Source organism: Astatotilapia calliptera, chromosome 20 (assembly GCF_900246225.1).
Source record: "Astatotilapia calliptera chromosome 20, fAstCal1.2, whole genome shotgun sequence".
Classification (NCBI taxonomy): domain Eukaryota; kingdom Metazoa; phylum Chordata; class Actinopteri; order Cichliformes; family Cichlidae; genus Astatotilapia; species Astatotilapia calliptera.
In genome coordinates, this window is record NC_039321.1 from 8,794,622 (window position 1) to 8,817,573 (window position 22,952).

General features: G+C 41.5%; 1 protein-coding gene across 7 annotated transcripts in view; it reads right to left on the reverse strand.

The window, feature by feature from the left end:
- Positions 1-1,443: 1,443 nt before the first annotated feature.
- Positions 1,444-22,952, reverse strand: part of LOC113012877 (glutamate receptor-interacting protein 2-like) — a 33,289-nt gene continuing 11,780 nt past the window's right edge. For 4 of the 7 annotated variants that reach the window (XM_026153288.1, XM_026153287.1, XM_026153291.1 and 1 more), the window contains exons 8-24: positions 21,684-21,831; positions 21,418-21,587; positions 18,235-18,363; positions 17,871-18,032; positions 17,110-17,296; positions 11,160-11,305; positions 10,991-11,071; positions 10,574-10,637; positions 9,992-10,137; positions 8,923-9,067; positions 8,474-8,613; positions 7,962-8,144; positions 7,715-7,874; positions 6,619-6,733; positions 6,080-6,304; positions 4,442-4,588; positions 1,444-3,384 (exon numbers count right to left, since the gene is read on the reverse strand). In XM_026153288.1, coding sequence (XP_026009073.1) covers positions 3,187-3,384; positions 4,442-4,588; positions 6,080-6,304; positions 6,619-6,733; positions 7,715-7,874; positions 7,962-8,144; positions 8,474-8,613; positions 8,923-9,067; positions 9,992-10,137; positions 10,574-10,637; positions 10,991-11,071; positions 11,160-11,305; positions 17,110-17,296; positions 17,871-18,032; positions 18,235-18,363; positions 21,418-21,587; positions 21,684-21,831 — 2,546 coding nt within the window. In that variant the 3' untranslated portion in view covers positions 1,444-3,186. The other 3 variants (XM_026153289.1, XM_026153292.1, XM_026153293.1) reach the window with 3 other exon arrangements.

A 22,952-nucleotide genomic window follows, 5' to 3' on the forward strand; every position in this document is an offset into this window, starting at 1 on the left:
TATCCTTAATAAAAGTATTAATTTTGCTCACTTAATTGCAAAAAGTCAAAAAGATTCTTACTCCAGCGGTTGCTGAGTATTTGCACGTTTATTGGCTCATAGTCAAATTCTCCATAAATGGAAATGACTAGAATTCATTTTACATTTTCAGGTTTGGCCCAGTGCTTAACACTATTGCCTCACAGCAAGGGGGGTCCTGGGTTTGAACCTGGCTAGCAGTGTGAAGCCTGCACGGTTCCCTTCGTGTTCCACGGCTTCCTCCCACAGTCCTAAGATATGCTTGTTAGATTAATTGGCAATTCAACAATTGGTGTAGCCGTGACTGTCACAGGATAGCCCTGCAATGGGCTGGCGAACTGTCCAGGGTGTATCCTGGACATTTGCCTTGGGAAATGGGATAGACTCCAGTCCTACTGTGACCTTGATTGGATAAGCAGGAGAAAATAGATGAATGTGCAACCGACATGTGATACTTGTCAATCACAGGTGGTTTGTATACTCCAGATAATCCTCTCTTCTTAAACAGAGTACGTTTGAGATTTAAAAAAGAAAAAAAAAAAGTGATATAATCAAACATTGGATTTCTATAGGACTTCTCTTGAGGTCTCTGATTTGACGTCTTTCGTATTGCTCAAGAATTGTCCACCATCTTGGAAGTGATGCAACCACTGGATGCTCGGGAAACGTGTATTCCCTGACTGGCTGGTAGTGGTTCCTGGAAGTTGGTGGCTCTTGTTGGATGAAATTGGTTGAAAAGAAGGTACTTCACCAAAAATCCTCCAGTTGCTAACCAATTGGCAACTGTGGCAAAGGTTTTAATGTTTACCTGCAAATACTTGCTAACTAGCCTAGGGGTCGTAACTGCAAATGGAACTTCGCCTTTTGAAACATGTTGGCTGAATCACGGAGGCACAGTGCAAACTTTTCAGGCAAACCGGCTCCATTTGTGGTTTGCTTTACAATTTTCAGTTTTCACAGAAAAACTGAAAATTGTAACGTAGTCCTTCAATTTCATTCAACCTACAACCATAACAATACTCAGTAATACACATCAGTAAGTTAACATTACATAGTGGTCACATGTATGCAAACCCTCTTTTTGCTATTAGCCCCTAGTAGCTATTAAAAAGAATGCAAGTTTCAGACACTATGTTAGCTTCTGGATTGAGAAACTGCATCGTCTACATAAATTAAATACTAACATAAGTTTTCCATGTTCAACATCTGAACTCATGGTTAGCATTCCAATATTTGTAATTTAGCAGTAAGAGCAACATCAGGAGAGACTTGGATTTTCTCAGTCATTTTATTGTTGTCCCCACTGTGTCAAGGAATTAACCTGAATCATCTTGAAGTACAAGTGTTAACCAGGTCATGGTAACTCATTGCTTTAATGCAAACACACGGGGACAATCAAATTAACGACCACAAACCAGAAATCAGTCAACTGTAATCTCATAACTTTATTGTCATAAAAAGAAATACATTTCTTACTTAATAAATTAAACAAAAATAAAATATCCAATACATTTTTCAAGTTCTTGTGAAATGATACCTGACATATTTGGGGAGGATGTAGATGTTTTATAAAAAAAAAATAATAATAATAATAATAAAAAAAAATCACATTCAGCATCACAGCTTACATCAAGACACCATGTGATGTGCATGTCAATAAAAATAAAGCACTGCATACATGACATTTTACGCTATAATAAAAGGGGCAACGCATAAATTACTGTAAAACCTTAAAAACAGGCCACTGTAAAAATATGACATTTAATTTAAATTAAGAGGTTACAGCCTCACAGATGACTCTGATGCAATTTCCCGTTATGAGAAACCTACAGACCAACTCAAAACACGTTCACATGAGCCAAACACACCCAGTGAAACAAATGCTTGTTTCCAGGCAGTCTGCTTAATCAGCAGGTCACATTTCCTTCAGAGGCTTTTATAAAAACAGTGTCATGTTGATAAGCGCTCATGATCCTGCTGAAGGAAACTGATAACACTCCAATACGTATTATGGAGTGACTTACTCACCGAACAAGTCATATGCATGCTTAACATGCTTACACATATTGGTAGGAACTTCAGAGAAAAATAACCTGATAGCCAGCTGAGTGAGATGAATGAAACACTTTTCATCCTCCTTTTTGGAAAAGGTGTAATTCACTTGAGGAAGCATCAGTGCCCAAGTCATTCTGGTGCAATGCCACATGCAAAGTCATACAGTAATGTGAAAAATGTGAACATAGGAACTCTTAAAAGTGGAATGGTGCAAATGTGGTGCCACAAATAAAAAAGAAAAATGCAAATGTTGTGAAACTGAAAATCTGTCAACAGAAAAATAAATAAAGCATGATATCTAGGGTGATTCGGAAGCAATGAAATTACTAAAAACTAAGAATTAAGTGCCTTTCTATGAATTTGTGACATTAACATAAGGGAATTTAAAATGTGGCTAATGATACTCACAAGTATCAGACAGCATTTGTCTATTTGGAGGCACCGTCCCATCTCTAGGGCAGGCAGTGTGGAGTAGAGACTGGAAACGAGGGCAGTGAGCCAAGTCATGGGTGAAATAACTCAAATAGGTGCAACATTCCTTGAATCTCGAGCCTACTCGCACCTTTGTGTCTCTGTATGACCGTTTTACATGCACATGAAATACTGCATTTGGGGCTTCTATTTGCAAATGTGTAAATGAAAAACAGAGCTAGGTTTTTGGTCCTTGAATGAGAAAACCTATTAAAGAAAACGGTAACTTGTGCAGTGAATGCAATGAGCATTCGAGCCTCTCTAGAACCGAGGCTTGTGTATTTGACATCCTGGCTCCGTCAGACACTATGACTCCCCTGTTATATAAGCCTGCATGTGGCTTTGCCTGTGGAGGTGGAATGGGTGGGGGAGTCTGCCCTTAAGCCAGAGCCTCCCCTGAACTGCATCATGTGAACACAGTGACTAAAACTGGCAATTGTGAACACATGCACTTGTGACTTTGTGAGACAGAGAGCGATGCTTTCAGGGGAAGAAAGTGGTTGAGTCTGTGGATGTGCGCTGAGTGCTGAAAATGAGTGTGAAGGTGTGTCTGAGAGGTACAATGTGACGGGCTTAACCACGTGATGTGTGTGTGTTCAAGAGAGGTCCCCTATACTGCAGAGTTAGAATCTCTCTTTGTGGTCAGAGGGCAACTATGTTGTTCCCGTGGTTGGGGAAGCAGAACAGTGAGTTTGAGGGGTCGTCACAGTCGTTTGGCAGCTCTGCGTCTGCTGCTGCCAGTGGATTCCTGCTAATGACCAATTCCAGGCTGTCTCCGGCCTCCATAATTAAGGGCACAGTTAGACAACAGTCCAAGTCCCTGGTCCTTACACGGTTCACCTGGGAAATGACAACCAGTTCTTTTACTATTCAGTACACACTTCTTTTCCCTGAAAGAGTCATTTGGTGGACGAGAGCTATTATTTCATAAAAACAACTAATGATGAAATGCAAAGTGGTGTATAAACAGTAGCAACAGAGTAAAGAGGAAACACTCAGTGGGATCCCTTAGGAGCCTAAGTCTTTTGCAGTGTAACTGAGGGAGGTTTCAGGGTGACCTCATCCACCCCTAATGCTTAAAGTAAAGTGGTTTCCCTGTCTCCCAAACTCCAAACTGGAAGCTGGTTCCACAGAAGAGAGGCCTGAAAGCTGAAGGCTCTGCCTCCCATTCTACTTTTAAATACCCCAGCAACTATAAGCACTGTTTTGCTGTGACATAACACTAGGAGATCTTTAGGATAAAATGGGAGTATTTGTGACCTTGCACGTGGAGAAAGATTATAAGTTTAATTCTGAATTTAATATGAAGACAAGCTTTTTTTTCCTTTTTTTTTTTTTTTTTTTTTTTTTTTAAATATTAGCCTTGAACAGCATATCCTCATCAAAAACAACTTCAGGATTCCTCACAGTCTTACTGGAGGTCAAGGTAATGCCACGTCATGTTTCTAATCCCAAGAGTGTTGCTTTCCGATGAATTATGACTGTGTGTCTTTGGCTAGTCAATAAGCTGGAATGAAAAATTGCTGCCACTCCTCTGTGGGCTGTGCTTTGATTCGATAGTGATTCACTTAAGCATATTCACCTTGCTGCGAATTTGTCGTTTGTGAATTTTTATGCTTAAAACATTATTTGCAGATTTTTGGTTTATTTTTTGATGGTCTGGAAGCAGACATGGTCACTATGGAGGGTTTTGGGGGCATCACTGGAAGAGAGAAGTTGCAGAGTGGGGTGCAGGACTGAATAATCGAGGTGTATCTAACAACGCAGCTGGTGAGTGTAAATGAAACGTCTCAGTGTTCTCACCCAACTTGCTGCAAAAAACCCAAAAAAACAAATGCATTTTCCAGCATGTGAAACTTTTTTTCCCCCCTTTCCTTTTTGTAAAGGCAAACAGTACCTGAAGAATGCGGTCAAAAGGTTTCAACCCTGCTTGGTCAGCTGGGCCATCAGGCCGGATCATATTCACGTAGACACCCTTTTCCAGCAGCCCGTCTGACACACTGAAACCAAAGTCACGGCTTTCGCGATCCTTTCTTATAGTCACCTATAAACAGAGGGCAAATTGCAGTCATAGATAAAACATTCTTCAGCATTTGGAACCTTTTTCCTCATTGGCTTTGAAAGATGTACTCCAGCTATAGATTTTTGTGAAGAAAAATAAAACACTACAGAAATATTTGTATGCCTTTAGGTGAAGCAGAGGTAACAACCCCCCCACCCCCAACCAAACAACTCAGGTCTGACATTGACGGTTGAGTCATAAGGCGACTTTGACATTAAACATTTTCTTGAAAAGGGAAACATCAAAGTAGAGTGTCTGAATGAGACACGGAAAAGCTATTGTTTCTTGGTGATCACTTCTCTGGAAAACGTTTTGCAAGATATTTTGGTACTTGGCATTAAGCACTGCCTTTCAAAGAGTTAGATGAGATCATTTTCTGTTTGTACATAATGCTAAACTAAGCAACCGGACACCCGACAATAACTTAAGAATGGAAACTAGTTTAAACAGCTGACCTGGCTCTGGACTGTACATTGTGTCTTTTATTGTGTCCACTCCCTGTGTAAAGACTAAACAATTACAATGCCCACAGCCACATGGCTCTTTGTTTCTCAATTTCCATGTTCCCTAAAACAAGGTCGGCAGCTTTAGCCATAACCAAATAAAGCAGGTTTAAGCTTGTACTTGGTGATTTTTCCATGATAGCATATAGGTTGTGTCAACTAAAAATATTGTTAATTTCCACACTGCAGGACTGATGCCCTCTATTACTCCCAGTCATGGTGCGATGCACATATGACGCCAAACAGACTTCTCAGTGGGCGTGTAGTCACAAGTTTCACAGATGCTCAGGTAAAGCATCACATGAATTTGTCTCATGTGCCAGTCCCGACGAGGTAAGTCACGTAGAAGAGATAAACACGCATTACACACCGATTTTTACAGAACATGCTGTTCCATGTTCATCAAGTGTGCGTGCACTGGCAGGCCTATTACTACAGCTCAAGTTTAAAACCTGCAAATCGGATAACACGCAAGATACCAATGTAGGTATTAATTTTGTAAATGCAAAGTCTTTGAGATACTGTATTTAAACTTTGGTTTTCGTGAAAAATTGTCTCATGTACCAGAACGTGTGAGGAGATATCCAAAGTTAGAGTAGCTGATCTCTCACATACAACCCAAACTCCACAAATTTTGGGATGCTGTGTGAAATGCAAATAAAAGCAGAATGCAATGATTTGCAAATCTCACAAGCCTGTATTTTATTCACAGTAGAGGATACAAAACATTTCTAATGTTTAAACATTTTACAATTTCACAAAAAATAGCAAATTTTTAATATGATGGCAACAACAAGTGTCAAAACTTTCTATGGGGCAAGAAAGGCTGGGACGAAAACAACGACGACAACGACACGAGGCGCACACACACACACACACACACACACGCGCAGCCTGTAATTACTGTACAGCGTTAAGAATAACTTTTTTTCTTCAAATTAAATAATTATTTCATGACCCTTTTTGTCACCTTGTGCAGTGCCAGAGCTGTAGGGAGCAAATTTTCAGAGTTGTCGCCTTTGACCCTGGATGAAACATCTCCGGCTCCAGTTGACATGTTCAGTTTGCTTTTGTTTATAGTTTCTCCATGGCTTCCTTCCCTCTTGATTGGACTTATTTCAGAGGGAAACACTGAGTCTTCATTTGTTTTTGTCTCATCTAGGTACAGACTAAGAGCGCTACCCGTCATGGATGCCTGAAAGACAAGAGAGGGATTATTAGAACATTTGTTTTAAAAAATAAATGATTTAAAAGGAACAAAGACTTATTTAGATTCACACACATAGATTAGAGGCCAAGGCATTGTGCAAAAGCCTTCTGCAGTCAGCATGGCAGCAGGTGCCCAGCTTGCCTTGTCAGATTTAATAACAGATTATAGCGATGATGGTTATCGTAATGCTTCATCTGGCATGTTCATTTAGGCCAATGCAAGTCTGAGAGTACACAAGTAGGACAAAGCTAGAGAGGAAACTGAAACAGAAGGGGGATGGAGATAACAGGCGGGCCTACCTCCAGCTCCCTGAGAATCTCTGACTGGCCGCAGGTCTCGAGGTCCTGCAGAGCCTGGGACCAGAAGCTGTCTTCCTGGTTCAGGGTGCCATGGCAACGAGGGGGGCTGACAAATCTATGACAATGCAGGAACCAAAGCATGAGAGCAGTCCTGCAGTCTGGATGTTGGTGCTGCATACAAAGGCAGCATGGGAAATGCAGTTTTTTTTGGGGCTGCAAAGCTGAAGAGTCCTTCTGAGAATCTCTCAGGACCACAGTGAGGGTTTAATGTAAAATCTTTCTCTTGTAACAGCTCAAAAGCCGCAGGAGTCCATTAGAATAAGATAAAGACTTCAAATTCACAAAGTGACGTCACCCCCCAAAAAAGCAGGAAATCTAAAGCACATGACATAAAAGTTCAGGGGGAAAAAAGAAAAAAAAAGAAGAAGTGTGACGAGACAGATAAGGCTGATCCTTGGGCTCTTTGGATGTTTTTCTGAGGAAACTGTTTTTTTTGTATACGGACAGGGGTGACAGAAAAAGATGTACACATGTGAAACACCAAAGAGCTTGTGGGCAGTTAGTAAAGCAGATGAGAGAGAGAATACCTGAGAAAGAAGAGAAAAGGACAGTTTGGAAAAAGCACAAAAACATGAAGGCATACAACACAAAATGACAAAATAATCCAGAATGCACTTTTGTGAGTGACCTTAACGATCAGGGAAAGGAAACATCACAGGAGAGTTTGCTTATACAACATATTATTGAATTAAGAAAACCACTTAAAGCTAAACTGACAAAGATGTCGGAAACAAGAAGCCACCAAGGTGTGTGACCACGCAGCACAAGAGCAAAAACAACTGCACATGTTTGACAGATGAGGTGGGTTTGGGTGTTGTCATGTTACTGAATAAGGATATTTGAGCTGCAACCTGACACATTGCACACACACAAAGCCAGTCCTGACAGATTCATCCAGTTAAAAATACTGATTTTTAAATTTTATTTGCCAATACTGTGTTTAATGCTGTCCCTGTTCAACTGCACCAGCATCACCCACCCTCAGACATTCACCAAACTAAATGTCTGGGATGGACCTCAGGGCCTCTGTACTTACCCAGGTATCTTGTCCCACTCATCCTCTGTGAATCTCCCATCATACAATGAGGTGTGGTGGACTAGGCCTGCAGAACTGGAAGTGGTTTGGCTCCTGTGCTTTGTGCGCCTCCACTCATTTGGGTTGAGCAGTATATCGGATCCTTTGTGAAGATATGTCCCTAAATGAAGAGAAGAAAGAAAAATCTCATTAGATGTGCAGGAGAATGTGGTTTATCTGAAGACTGCTCGTGAACATTAGATTTCACCTTGGCTACTGTAGCCTGCATCAAACCCCGAGCTATCCCAGGAGCTCATGGCAGAGTCTATACTGGGTATAGTGGCAGAGTAGAGCTCTGAGTGTTTACTGGTCTTCTGGGAGTCTGTCAGATCATCCTCTGTGTCGCTCAAAAACGCAGCTTCTCTTTCTAAAGGCCGTCGGCCGTCAGACTCTGGGAATGGACAGTGAGCTGGCATGAAACAAGATGTGCACTTTTTCACACCACCTGAGTAAAACACTGCAACACTTCCACAGCAGAAGCATTTATTTTCTGCCTTTTGTGTCCCTCATCTCTTAATTCCTTTGACAACAAGGTGTTTTGTAAAGATTTGAAAAGAATTTGCTTCACGCAAAGAGGGACTTTAAAAGCCCCAGAATATTTTTTTTTTTAAAATAAAAGGATCTACTTAGGAATAATGTCTCAGATCCATAAAACAATTAAAGTAAAATTTGGTTCATTCTCTTCCCCTAACAATGAAAAACAAACGAAAAAATATATACGATCAGCTTGTTTCTTGATCTTGAGGGTGACTGACTCCCCGGCCATCTGCAGGAGATGAATGGCCTCACTCAGTGGCTTTCCTTTCAGGCTGACACCATTGATGGCTAGGACTCGGTCCCCTATATGGATGGCTCCAGTCCTGCAGATTTAGAAGAGCAGATGAAGCAGAGATCTACCAGACAGTACCAACAGAGATGGCCAGGAAAGCTGTCAGGCTGCCAGCATGCTGACCCAGACAGAAACAAAGAGGCGTCTTGTTACAGGAGAAAAAAAAAAAAAAAACTAGCCAGCCATTGTTTACTGTCTCATTTATTAGGAAAGAAAAAAAAAGAAGAAAGAGGCAACTCAAGAGATGACCTGGCTTAAGGTCAATGCAGCACCATTTTCTTGTACTACTACCTTGAACCCCCCCTGCAGCTCCACATGTCACGCCCTGCCCTTCACTCACCTCTCAGCCAGGCCTTTCTTAGTGAGGCCAGAAATGACGATGGGATCAAAGGGCTCCTCTGTGCCAGAAATAGTGATGCCCAGTGGTCCGTTATATCTCTTCAACTCCACTGTGTAGATTATGGAGCCTGACATTTCCAACTCATCTACAGCATGCAAGGACAGAGGATAATGTACACTCAAGATATGAAGACTTACAATAAATTGTTTAAAACAAATTATCAAAAGAACGACTGATAATAGGAAGTATTCACATTAAAAATTAAACCGTACAATATTAGAACTGGAACTTTTCCAGTGTAAGAACCAGTCAGCCAGCACGGGCTCTGGGTATGTGAGACACGAGCTTCTTTTTTCCAGAAATGCACCACAGAAGAGTTTGAGGTCACTCAACTGTTGTTTATGAAATGAAACCACATTTTTATGTTTGTTTGCTTTTGTAAATCTAGCATCAAACCGATCAAGTATTTCATGAGCAACAACTAATGATCCATGAAAATGTGGAACATGAGTTTGAGAGAAATGTTGACACTGGCCAATAAAGTAAAAAGATTAAGATAACTGGCGGAGAATGACAAATTGCCTTTTTATCCTTTTTGCTTGCCTTGAAGGCCATAATCGTCACCGAGTCACCTCTTCACTGCTGACAAGACTCATTGTCATTTCCTGTGTGGTCAATATTATTGTCACAGATAACAGAAACAAACTGCTTTTCATTTCAAAGCAATGACATTTCAAAGTGACCACAAATCTTTGAGAGGTTGCCTGCATGCACCAAAGAGTTTCCTGATCTAGATAAGGGTAACAGTTAGTCTCTGTGGTCATGCGCTGGTTCACACAGTGGGTCGAGACCTTTATTCTTCAGGTTCACTTTCTTATAAACTGGAGCACTTGTAATTTTTTTTTATTTTTATTATTATTATTATTAAATGAAACCACCCGAGAGGTTTAGAGGGCGACCAACTGACAAATATCTGACATCAAACCAGGACCCCTATCAAACCAAACAACTAATGGGATAATCTGGTTTAATCTCCGACAGTGCAATGTATTTTAAATGGTTCGTGTACCAATGTTGTCCTCATCTTTCTGGATTCGGAGTTTGACCATATCTTCTGCTTGTTCCAAGACATGCATCGCGTCTTCCATTGTGCAGTTCTCCAGACGCACCGAGTCAATGGCCAGCAGCCGGTCTCCGGGCTCCAGAGTGCCTGTTCTGCAGGACCCAAGAGCAAGAAGATCACAACTGTTAAACTGGGACCGGCCACTCCTCCCGACTCACTGTCAGAATCCTATTAGCTTCATGTCTCAGTGGGATCCTTGGGGGTGACCGTAACCTCACCCTCAGCCTACTCAACACTGAGCCCTTTTGAAATGAAGTTGCTGTGGCCTACTGATCCAGTTTTTATACCTCAATCCAATTAGGCTTTTGTTATATAGTGGATAGACAAAATGTAATTTTGTAATGAATAATCCCACCTAACCCCAGAAAACCTAGATCACCCTGAAGTGTTGAGAAGTCTTAGAAGTTTGACTTCTATTAAAAAAAAAAAAAAAAAAAAAAAAAAAAAAAATCAGTATGACCCAGCCCTGAAAAAGCTGGACTAATAAATCATTCAACATTATGAGCTCAACATGATGACAGCACATACCTGTGCGCAATGCTTCCTTTTCTGATGTCAGAGATGATGAGGGGCTTGCCAGGTTTTTTACTCGCTGTTAAAAACAGAATACATTTTGACATTTCAGGCAGCAAGATATGACGATTAAACCAGTTTAACTAACTAAGCACTTTAGTCTCTTAGTTTTCTTTTCGTTTTGTTGCCCTGTCAATGTCGGCTTCCTGCTTGTGTCTTTTTTTGTTTAAAGATGGTTAGAGTAGACAGGGTAATGATGACTGTTGGTACAGGCCAGTATTATTCAGAGGTAATGAGGTATGAGCTTGATGCCTTTTTTTCCCTCTCTCCTTTTTATGGATCACAGAACATTGATTCACGGGAGAGTTTCAATATGCAAACATTTTGAGCAACACTGCCCCCTTCTGGGTGTCTCGCATTCAACAAACCCACCACTGATGGTGATGCCCAGCTCCATCCCTCGCCGTTTGGGGAGTTTAACATGGAAAGTGCCGCTGCTGGGAACCACCGACTCTGATTGAGATTTAGAACAATGTTAAAAAGGGAAAATGGAAAAGCTTATACGATTTCACAATATGAAGTTACTGTTCCTGTGCAATACCTGCAACATCGAACTCAATCTCCAGTGTGACCTTGTTAGCCAGAGCAGAGTCTCTGAGCAGCTGATGAGCTTCCTCCAAAGTGCCATCTTCAGTTGGGATCCCATTAATGAACAACAATCTGTCGCCAACCTGCAGCAGCCCACACCTTCACGCAGCAAAACACACAAATATGAAAAGAACAGATTTTAATTTCACTTTCTGCCCATAACTGTTTGAAAATGTGTTTTTTTTTAAATGAAGAAAAAGAAAAGGTTGTCGTGTTCTCAAGAGTGTGATAGTTTTGTTTTTAAAACCAGAGAAACCTGAGAACAAATGACAAAATATCAGCTTTTTAGTTCAAACTAATACAACCGTCCTGAAATAAATCCTCCCTTTATGACAATCTTAAATGTTCTTTTTTATTACCAGGGGGAAACAGGAGCTAACGTTATTTTAAACAGGACAAATCTACAGATGTTGCTTAGACATGGCTGACAATTTTCTTCACCTCAGTGAAGGGAAAAACAAGTCTGTTTCTGGCCCTGTCAGATTTGTCCCAAAGGTCACGGGCAATCTAGGTCCTGTTGCCATATCTGCCAAACCTATGTGAAACCTAACCTTTGGGTAACCTTTGACTTAGCCTTCACTCTGGATGCTCACATTCAGTTTCAGGTTTGCTCCTGCTTTTAAATAACTTCAAATCTGTTGCCATGTTGAGCTTCATCGTGTCACACTCATCAAATCATTGTTTGTCTTAAAATGTGTCATTTCAGCAGGTTTATAACAAAGTCTCCTAATTCAGGTCCAGCGGATCCCCCTTAACGTCAGTGTTCACTTTAATATTCTGGTTTTTACTTTTAGAGCTCTGCATGGAGAAGCACCAATCATACATCCCCAGGAGGTGCCTGAGGTCATGTGATCACAGCATGCTGGCTGTGCAGCATATATGGTTGAGATGTAAAGAAGAGTTTTTGCCTCCAGACGCAGGATCTCTGAGAGTGAAATCAGTAGACTTGGTGGTCTCTTTCAAAAAGCAGCTTAAAAGATATAAATAAAAGTTAAAATCTTTGTTTTATTGTCTTATAAAATTATTACAGATATTGATTCAAGTTTATATTCATCGGGTATCATTTTTACTAGGGGTGCAACGATACACAAAATTCACGGTTCGGTTCGATACTTTGGTGTCACGGTTCGATATTTTTTCGATACAAAAAAATGTTCATGCCTTTTTAATTTGTCATTTATTAAAATTATAAATATATATTTTAAGGCAAAAGTACAGTTTTTAAATTTAATGTTGCTGAAACAAAAGTAATTAAAAAAATAAATATATCTCAGGGCTCTCAAAATTTCAAAATCCCTGGTAGCCCTTCGGGCAGGGACTCTTCAGTTTTTGGTAGCCCAAAATAAATTTAAGCAGCCAGAATAAAAAAAAGAGCAATTTTTTGATTGATGTTTTGTTTCCTATACAATATTATACATTAATGTATAATATTGTAAAGGAAATAAAACATTAATCAAAAATTGTTGAAAAACAAATTACAACATTGTATAAAAATTACAATCATCAACTCAAATACTTGGTTCTAATTGAACAGAAATTTCTATGAACTTGTAAGAACTGTGTAGGACATGAATCAGTCTGTGTCAGATCCTGAATTTGAAATTTCCACTGAAGTCACGGGTAAGAGACAAGTGGAACCAAGATCTAGGCCATTTGCTTTTTGAAGTTTGCAAAGACTGCTAAATGTTGCCAGTGGTAGTTCACTCTTTGCAACATAGTACGCTGTTCTAAACAGATTTTTCAGGTTTATTTTTAGTATGTTATTTGCAATCTGTGTTTGTTCTGGGAAAGATATTGCAGACTGAGCAATAATGTATTTCTTGCATTTCTCATGGGTTCTAATGGGGCCTTTCTTAAAATGACTGGTCCCAGTAACAAAGGCGCTTGTCGACTCAGAAATCGAGAGAAAACCAACAATACACCTGGCAGAACATCATGTTATTTATACGGGTGCACATAAGTGGTCCGCATGTGCGCATTCGCTGTCAAAATAAAAGACGCGCACCAGATAAGAGGTCGCAACGCGCGTTTGCGTCCATATAAAAAGCACTGTTTTTGTCCACTAGAGTGGGATTTTCACGGCACATTCCGCACCACATCTCTGTGCGTTCATCATTTGTTTGAAGCCAGCTCACCTCCTGCAACCACTTTTCCGAGAATACGGAATGTGGTTCGGACTCCTGACATTTGTTTGGAGGTGGAGGAACACCAAAGTAATTGCTTAAAGGAGCTTCTTCGACATCTTTAAGAGTTCTAAACAAATGTCTGTCCTCCTCCAGAAAATCTTATGTATGCAAACACGCGTTGCAACTTCATATCTTGTGCGCGTTTTTTATTGTTTTTTTTTGACAGCGAATGCGCACCTGCGGACCACTTATGTGCAGCCGCAGTCATATAGCTCGTCATATTGCAGCCACAGAAATTCTTTTGTCCATGAAACCATAAAGTTGCACTTTCTTTTTGCCTTATAGTCTGATTTGTCATAACTTCTCCGTTTTGTGGTAAGCTTTTCTTCGGCTGTCACTTCTTCACCCTGACCTGTCTTATTTGGCTCAGCAGAACTAAAATATATATCCTGCTGCTTTTACACACACACCCACACATAACTGTCAGCGATTCTCTGCGCGATCAACCTCTCACATGTTTAAGCTTGCTGCGGGAGATTTCACTTGTCATGTTTGCATAGTAAGCTAACAATTAATAAGACGATGTCAGAGAAATTGGTGCACAAATTATCATCACTTACAGATCAGTGCTGTCGCTCTCTACACACAGTTCGTGCGATTGCAAAGTGAAAGCAAAAAAACAAGCGCAAATTCAAACGCGATTTCAATATGTCACATATTGACAGTGGCTCACCGATGCCAATGACATAATTACCCAGCTACATTTCCGAAAGAATGCAAAAGCATTGACATATATTTTTCCTTCCTACAAAAGCCCGACGGGCAGGGCAGAGATAGATTTTGGTAGCACGACTGAAAAAAATCGCTAGCCCCAGGACGTCGGGCTAGCGATTTTGCGAGCCCTGTATCTGATTGAGGAATCACTCATCTTTGAAAAAGAGAGTTTATTACAGAGAAATGGCTCTTTCCCAAATAAAAGCTATACTATACGCTTCTTCTGGGCTATATTCCCAGCAGCATATTGTAGCGGGTCAGGGCTGTTCGGGGTTCTGTTTGTACAGTTATCTTTTGTTTATGTTGCCATAGTGACGGGTGACGCCCTCTCGCTGCGACGGTGTGTCCTTCCGGGGTCAGAGGGCGCCCTGTGTGTTGTTGTTGTTGCTATGCGGTTGCTGTGCTGAGCAGTTAGCTAGCGGCAGTGTTCTTCTGCAGATGTCAATAAACGGCTGTGCTCCCTGGCTAGCTCACGGGAAGCAAGACCAAACGACACCTCCGTCTCCTCCTTGTCTGAGCTCGCCACATTGGTGTCAGAAGTGGGATGATGGTGGCACCCCATGTTCTGACCCGAGTGACTTTTCCCCCGCCGGTCGTGACCGGCCGGTGCGCCAAAAGAAGGCACCTGGACATTTGCAGGACTTTGTGTGGGGTAATGGGGTCGTCGGGGACGACTGACCCCTTAGCGGGTCAGGGCTGTTCGGGGTTCTGTTTGTACAGTTATCTTTTGTTTATGTTGCCATAGTGACGGGTGACGCCCTCTCGCTGCGACGGTGTGTCCTTCCGGGGTCAGAGGGCGCCCTGTGTGTTGTTGTTGTTGCTATGCGGTTGCTGTGCTGAGTAGTTAGCTAGCGGCAGTGTTCTTCTGCAGATGTCAATAAACGGCTGTGCTCCCTGGCTAGCTCACGGGAAGCAAGACCAAACGACACCTCCGTCTCCACCTTGTCTGAGCTCGCCACAATATTAAACATATCAGGTCCCCATAAGGAGAATCATGTGCTAACGGCTGTCTAAATGACTCGGGTAAAGTTTGTAGCATACATGCTTGTTGTTTTTGTCTGCTTCCACTTGTCTTTGCACTAGGATGATGTCGCGGTAAATGTGCAGTCATATTCGTTGTGTTCCCACTAGTGCTGTCAGCGTTAATCTCGTTGAAATGACGTTAACGCCACAACACTGCAAATCTCCGTTAACAGCTACCCCTGATCGCCCTGTGCGTGGGGCTAGACGGCCAACACGTTAACGAGCTAACTGCGCTAACACACTAGTTCCCACCCATGTAATTGAGCATTGCATGGCACATCCAACATACTGTTTTACTTTAGTCCATGACGCGCTTACCTTCAGGGTCATATGTCACATGAAAACCAAAATAATTCCAAACGCCAGATCTGAATGAGGGTGGGGGAGGTTCAATTTGCCATGTTGCAAGGAGAGCTTAACTTCTGTCTTGCTAGCTTGCCCTGCACTCTTCCTTCTGAGATGCTGTCTGTGTTGAGCTCTCAGTGGATCTGCGCTCGACAGTGCAGCCTAGGCGGAGTAGTCGAACGCAGATTCACTGAGCGCTCAACACAGGCAGCATCGTCAGAAGGAAAGTTGATAAAATTACAAATTTTGTATTGTTCGATACATATGCGTACCGAACCGAAAGCACTGTATCGAACGGTTCAATATCGATACGAGTATTGTTGCACCCCTAATTTTTACCATGTTGTCTCCACTGAGTGGAGGTAACAATGAATCCCAAACACGTCACCACACACACACCAAAATCTAAAGCAATCGGAAGCATCCATTTAACATAAGCAAGGCACGTTTGAAACTCTGATGAGCCACACTGTGTCATGTACTTTAACACCACATGTCAAATAGTGTGAATGTTTAAAATGCCATCCATAACATGAAATGCAGGCCCGAGGCTCGACATGAACACATTCACAAAACTGCCCTTTTGTGAACTTTAAAACTACCTCCGCACGCAGAAATGTATGAAGGAGAAAAAAAAATGTAAAAAAATATAACACATTTAAATTGTGAGTTCAAACGCAGAGGCCCTGTCAGCTAATATTAATTCACTAACCACCGCTGCTCATTAACCTTGTGGGGAGGTTGAGACAACAGCATCACAGTCAGATGCTGTACTTGAGTCACTCCTGTCCAACTGCTGCTGGACTAATCATGTTACAACACCCAGGGGAGGCAGCCCTGCACCGCCAGCAGACACCATCATTAATCTTGCACCACAACAACAATAGATAGGCCTACTACAGGTTGGCCACATCTGAGCTGCGTGTTAATTAGACTGCAACACAGAGTCTTGGTCAATACAGAACACAGCTGTAATGTAATGTAAATATTAATGGTTGAACCCTCAGCAGCGCTGTAATCTTGGCCGGCCACACGCCTCTTTTTTTAAGTGGAGATTTATGGGATTTTTCACTGAGTGGGTTTGACTTCTGGAAATAGACATTGCTGCTGATAGAGTACCACAGGAATGATCAGTTACTACCTTTATATTCAAGGGAAGGGCGAAATGCATGCAGCAATATCTCCAAAACATCTCACACAAAAACCAACAAACCAACCAAAAATGTGCAAACTTAATCTGACATGTAATACTTCCAACATGACCTTGTTGGTAACTTCAAACCTTGCCAAGAAGATGCTCAAAACTCAAATATCTGTCTTGTAAATTACACTATATGGGCAAAAGTACAGGAGCCGATTGACCATGGAAACCTGTGCCTCAGCTTTTGGTGTTTGCCAACTATTCACATAGTTGTTGTTGATCCTGTCAGTGATGGCAAGTATATAAAATCTCAACGCATCCTGTATAGAAATTGAATAGGAGAATTTAGGGGTGATTTCTTTGTCATTTAGATATCAGGCTTTCTTCCCCCCACAAATGGCAGGTCATTGTGAATAATTAACAATAAGGCACTCCAGTTCAAGGTGACTGCCTACATGATGTGTGTTTACTTGTTAGGCGTCTCATTGCGTTACCTCTCAGCTGGGCTGTCGGGCTCAATAAAGCGGATGACCGGGGGAGCGGATAGGGTTTCTGTGGCAAAGACACCTCCCTGCAGCTGGATCCCAAAACCTGTGAGTGGATCCCCCCTCAGGATGACCTCGCTCGTTTCCACATGAAAAACCTGTCCCCCCGGGCCGACAGAGCTCGATGCCAAAGATACTGCGGGAGGAAGAGGGAGGGAAGGAGGGGACACATCAGAGGCAGACAAATAGTGCAAGAAAGGGATTGTGGGAGACAGGGAGGAGGTTAAGGGGAAAAGACGTGCGCCCACAGAGATGACATGGGAATGGGAAGGGAATGAGTCACTTAATCAGAGTTTATGTCAGTCATGCTTACGTCAGCAATCAGTCAAATCTGTTCACACACACACACACACACACACACACACACACACACACACACAAACAGGGTGAAACAGTAAAAAGGTGGCTTGCATATTAAAAGCTCAGTTCACTCAAATAACAAAACACTAATTTTGACACTTTACAGCAAGCAGCTGCCCCCAAATGACCATAGAGCTGAATCAACAACCCCCTCCCTGTAATCTAAGAGTCCTGCAACAAATTACTAGCTTAGTTGTACCCAATTCATTGGTAAGGTGTATATCTTGCGCTTCTGGAACCAAAAAAAGCTGCACAACCTGATTAAAACAGTTTTAAATAAGAAAATACTTGAATTGAACCAAGCCTTTAATTTGGAGGGGAAAGAGGAAAAAGAAGGTGGTTTGCTATACATGAGCTCTTGTGGTCCTTCTTTCTGTTCCTCCTCTTGCCGGTGGAGCTCCGAGGGCTGGTGGGAGTGATGGGAAGGATGGGGCAGGGTAGCGTGTTGCTACCCTGGCTGCTGAAGCCTGAGGTGGCTGTGGAGGAAGGGGAGAAGCCACCACTCACCAGAGCTGAAAGGAAACACGTATCAAAAGGCTGGTACAGTAAGCTCTAAATTCATCATCCACAGCAGCACCATTGGAACATGCAACAAAAGAAAGAAACCAGTGTTGGGGTAAACCTCTTGGAAAAAAGATTTAACAATCATGCTGAAGAAAGGGCTCCTGCTGTGGTGTCTTGCCAGCAGCAGTGCTGTCACAAGTGATAACTTACATTTGCAGTGGTCCTGCTGGTTGTGTGGGTGGCTTGGGCTGCTCCATGTCTTGCTGTGGCTGGCATGTGGGGGATGGCAGTAGTTGCCGCTTTGGTCCCAGTGATGATGGTTGCTTTTCTGCACTTTTACTGCAAGCAGCAAGGAGGAAAACACACCGACAGAATGAATGAAGCAGCGGCGCGTCTCCGTTTTCCACATTTTTAAAAATTCTGCCCATGAAATCACACTTTCATTCCCATGTCTAAATTTATACCATACCACACAGAGCCTGGAAGGATCATTCAGAGCAGAGTAATTGATATTTAATGTGTTCGTCATGGCACGCTAGATTAAATCCTGTGGTTTAATGTATTTTGTTGAGCATCTGAAAATCAGTTCGAAACACACCGCTCTATGAGAAGCAATCTACAATCTAAAATGAAATCCTTACTCTTAGTAGCAAGCTTCCAAAGGGATGATTTCAAGTTGAAGATCATTCTTCTACATTCATTTTCAAAAAAGTCCAAAGGTGCAAAAAGAGAAATCGGACTACTGCTGGACATGGCAAGGAAGTGACGCTAGCTGTGGAAGCATGTGGCTTGACCTTGATTGAGTGCAGCTGAAAGCTTGATTGGTGTAAATGTAGAGTGTCTGTCTCTGCATCTGATTGTCAGTCTATATGGTCTGCTGTAATTCTTTTCTCTTTTTTTGGGTGTTTCTGTTAAGAAATTAAGCTTGTTGTTTACGCTGAAAGTCATCTTATCCCTGATGCCAGAGCCTATGTAACACCGAGTAGTCAATCAAGCTGTGTTCATGAGGCATTCAAAGGGAAGCAGATGACCTGCTGTGTGACACACACCTCAATAATTAACTTTATTTAAACAGATTAACTCAGCTAAATGTGTCAAAAAAATGCTACACGTGACAGTAATCTTTGCTGCTTCGTCTGGAGGCGTCTAATCTCTGACGACTTGCTCTCATAGATGAGGATTTGCTAGAAACATGGATGAGTACAGTTGCGCTTCAGATGTTGCCATACTCTGAGAATTTGGTTGAACAATACATGAAGGAAAACCTCTGGCCCTTTTCAGGAAACTACTTTCTATCTGACTCAATCAAAAGAGCTGAAAAGCTCTGGCTCGGCTGTCTTATATTAAGCTCACCTAGGGGAATCTCTCCAAGAGATGGTGCTTTCATTCCACACTGGTGGAAAGAAACATTAACGCCTAATTTCTTAGTGGCCGTATCAGTCTTCTTAAATCCCCAGAGCAGATTAGACAAATTGCATCTTATAATCGCGTCTTATCCTGGAGGGGGAAGAAGCTGTGAAAAAGCTGCGTGCTATCGTAACACCACAACGCCTCCTTCAAAACCAGATAAATGAGTGAACTGAAATTTAATAAGATGTGCCCGTAAATTTATAGGGAAGCGATAGCCTGCTGTGATTTGAGTTGAGATGCTGTATTGATTACAGTTCAAGGATTTCAGCCTTGACAGTATTCATCCATGTCACATGTATTTGCGCCGTAGTGATAAACATTAGTGGTGGCAAGATAAGCTACATTTACTCTGCACTTTATTACGATATGGAATACATACATAATCTCATATGTAGAATAAAGCAGAATATATAATCATTTTCATCAATTCAATCATTTCAGTGTGACATAGGTATCTTTAAAGTAAAATATCCAAATTCTTTCCTCTGTTTAGACGATTAAATATTTTCAAAACATATTAGAAGAAACCAAAAAATATATATATAAGAAAAGCACTGCAGACCAGACCAAGCAAAAGAAGAGAAAGAAGTGAAATAACTGTGGCTCATTTCCCTTTTGTTGCTTTGTGATTCTTCCAATGGCTACATGTTAAGGAGTCCCTGCAGCTGCTGACCCAGAAATAAGCCTGCAGAACGTGGCAACAACATGATCTCTGACAGAGAAAGGGTGTGTGTGTGTGTGTATATTTGTGTGAGGCTTGTTGGTATGCAAAGAGGCAGAGTGTGTACCCAAAGCCAGAGGGATTGTGGCCGTATGCACACACAAACACACGGACTAATTCAGAGTGGATGGAGGAAGTAAGCAGGGAAGCAGTGAGGCTCTTTAGAGCTGTCGGGAATACGCAGAATACAAATGGTGAGGACTGCATCCTGGATCCACTGGATTTCCACACAGTGCTGTGGTGATTAAGGGACAGGTCGCTTATTTGAGATTTCTCTGTGTGAATCATTTGCACTGATGTGCACTGAACATTTTTATTGCATTGCACTGATGCACTACTCATCCACATCCACTAAGTCTTACGGAGAATGGCCTGCTTTTTAAGCCAGGCCTCGGTGGCTGTTTGAGTAGTTTTGGCATTGGTCTGGCTCCTTTTTTGTTGTTGCTTACCTTAGACTCTTATGTTTAAAAAGCCCAGCTTTACAGCAGAAATACAGCAAAAATTTACAACCTGGTATATAACACATTTATCTAGTTTTATCTTTAGCTCACTTCCAAAGAGTCAAGGTAAAAACAAAAAATTAAAAAACAACTTTATCAATGGCCAAAATGCCAAACTCAAGGCTTCAAACTGTATTTAGAAACATCACAGTTGCTACATGTCCACTTTTTACCACAGATTTTTTTACCAGCCGCTAAGATTATTTTCGATCTTTTGCCAAACAAGTTCTTGCCTCTTCTTTATCAGTTGCCTGTCTTCCTGGTACTTAATAGTTGTGTCTGCCGGCCTAGAAAGTTTCATTTTCATACATTACCTTAAAGCTGACCTTTATCTCCCTGTCTGGGTTTCATTGACTGGGCTCTAATCAAAGTCATTAGAAGTCTAAGAGCAAACCATGCCTGACTTTAGCCACAGTAATCATGTGATAAATTCTTTTGATCACAGAAACTTAAAGTGTGCCAGCTGGAAATTTCTTTAAAAGCTTATTCTGATTTTATTGTTTTAGATGTCGAGATTCAATATTTTCCTCTTTGTAAAATTCAATATCTTCTAAGTTTTTGGCCTTGTTTGATATAGATCTAAGCAACTAATGCACTTATACGTTAAAAAGAAACACTGTCCATCACCTGTTGCAGTCCTGACATAGAAAACCTGTCTCCTGTTTTAATCTGAGACAGCTTCCTCTGTCACTACTGTCCTCTTTTCCTCCATAACCTTTAAGAGCCTTCCTCTGCTTTTTTCGTGCCACCTGCAGGATGTACCTGTGTCATACGGCCTGATGGGAAGTCTGCTCTGGCTTGCTGGAAGAATCTCCAGTTTGACAATGTCAGAAGTGCTGGCGAGTAGCTGTGCTGCTTCCATCAGAGAGCAGTGCTCTGTGCTGGTCCCGTCTATGGACAGGAGGATGTCACTTACATGCAGCGCTCCACACCTGAAAGAAGTGAGACAGAGGCGGATGGTGTGAGGAAGTTTTCTATCAGGAAGCTGTCTGTTCAGTACTATTATTTGTTTAAAAAGTGAGTTTCACCTTTCCACCACACTGGCTGCTTTTATCTTGTCGATAATAATAACTTGTTTGTTCCTGTAGACTGCCGTGGCGAGGCTGATCCCCAGGCTCGCAGAGGGGCCTTTCACTATCTCCACCAGCAGAGGGCCTGAGGCTTGCTGCACTGCCTCTGAAACCATTCATATAGACAGATATGAGAAATATCAACCAAGTTAATGAATGCATCTAAAGAACCCGACTCAGTAATGGATGAACTCACTGTGCTTAGTTTTTTAGTCTTACAGATGTTAGTCGCTGTGGCATACTTGTTCATTTTATAAATACACACATTATTTTCTTTGTTGTTGTCATTCAGTCACTAGGATTTTGGCTGTCCTCTAAAAAGCAGAGGTTTATAAACGGGATAAAAGCTGGAAATAATATATTTTTTCCCTCAGTTTTTATAATCATATTAATAAGGTCACCAGGACTCTGAGAAATTGGTGGATGCATCCATATCAAGCAGGTTAGACTACCGCAGTGCTGTATTTGCCGGATTATCCAAATCATCAGTGTGGCAACTTCTGCTTGTCCAAAATGCAGCATTTGAACATATAACTCCAGTATTGAAGTCACTTCCTCGGATGCCAGTTTAACACAGTCTTCCCTTTAAAGTCCTTCTGTTAGTTCATAAAAGCTCCCAATGCTTTGGCCTTTTACTACATCTCTGACTTGCTCAGTGTAAATAACCCAACTAGAGCTCTCAGGTCATCAGGTGCAGATCTCTTAACTGTTCCCAGAATTAGATCTAAGTGTGCTGAGGGTGCTTTCAGTCGCTGTGGTCCAGTTCCTGGAACATGTTGCCCACTGACCTGAGGTCAATTACAACTGTGTCTACATCCAAAAACAGACTCAAAATCTTTGTGTTGTCACAGGCTTACAGTTAATAACCATGTGTCTGTTTGTGCGTTTTTTTCTGTTTTTCCTTGTAAAGTTTAATTGTGTTCTTTTTACCTTAAGACATTGTAGAGATCCATATATTTTTTAATGTTTTTACCTTATATGGGAAGCACACTGAGGTCAATTGTAATAATATTAATAAAATTTACATTGACATTATTGTTAGTTAACAAAGCATTTAGACATTAATATTGTTTGGCAAGTTCTATTCCACATGTCTTGATGATAACCACACAGAGAAGTTAAATATCTTGAGTGACATCTTCTTTGCAGGACAAATGTTGTGACACTTATTGCTCATAATTAAAGTTAAGCAATGTTTCAAATAAGGAACTTTAATGAATTTTAAAA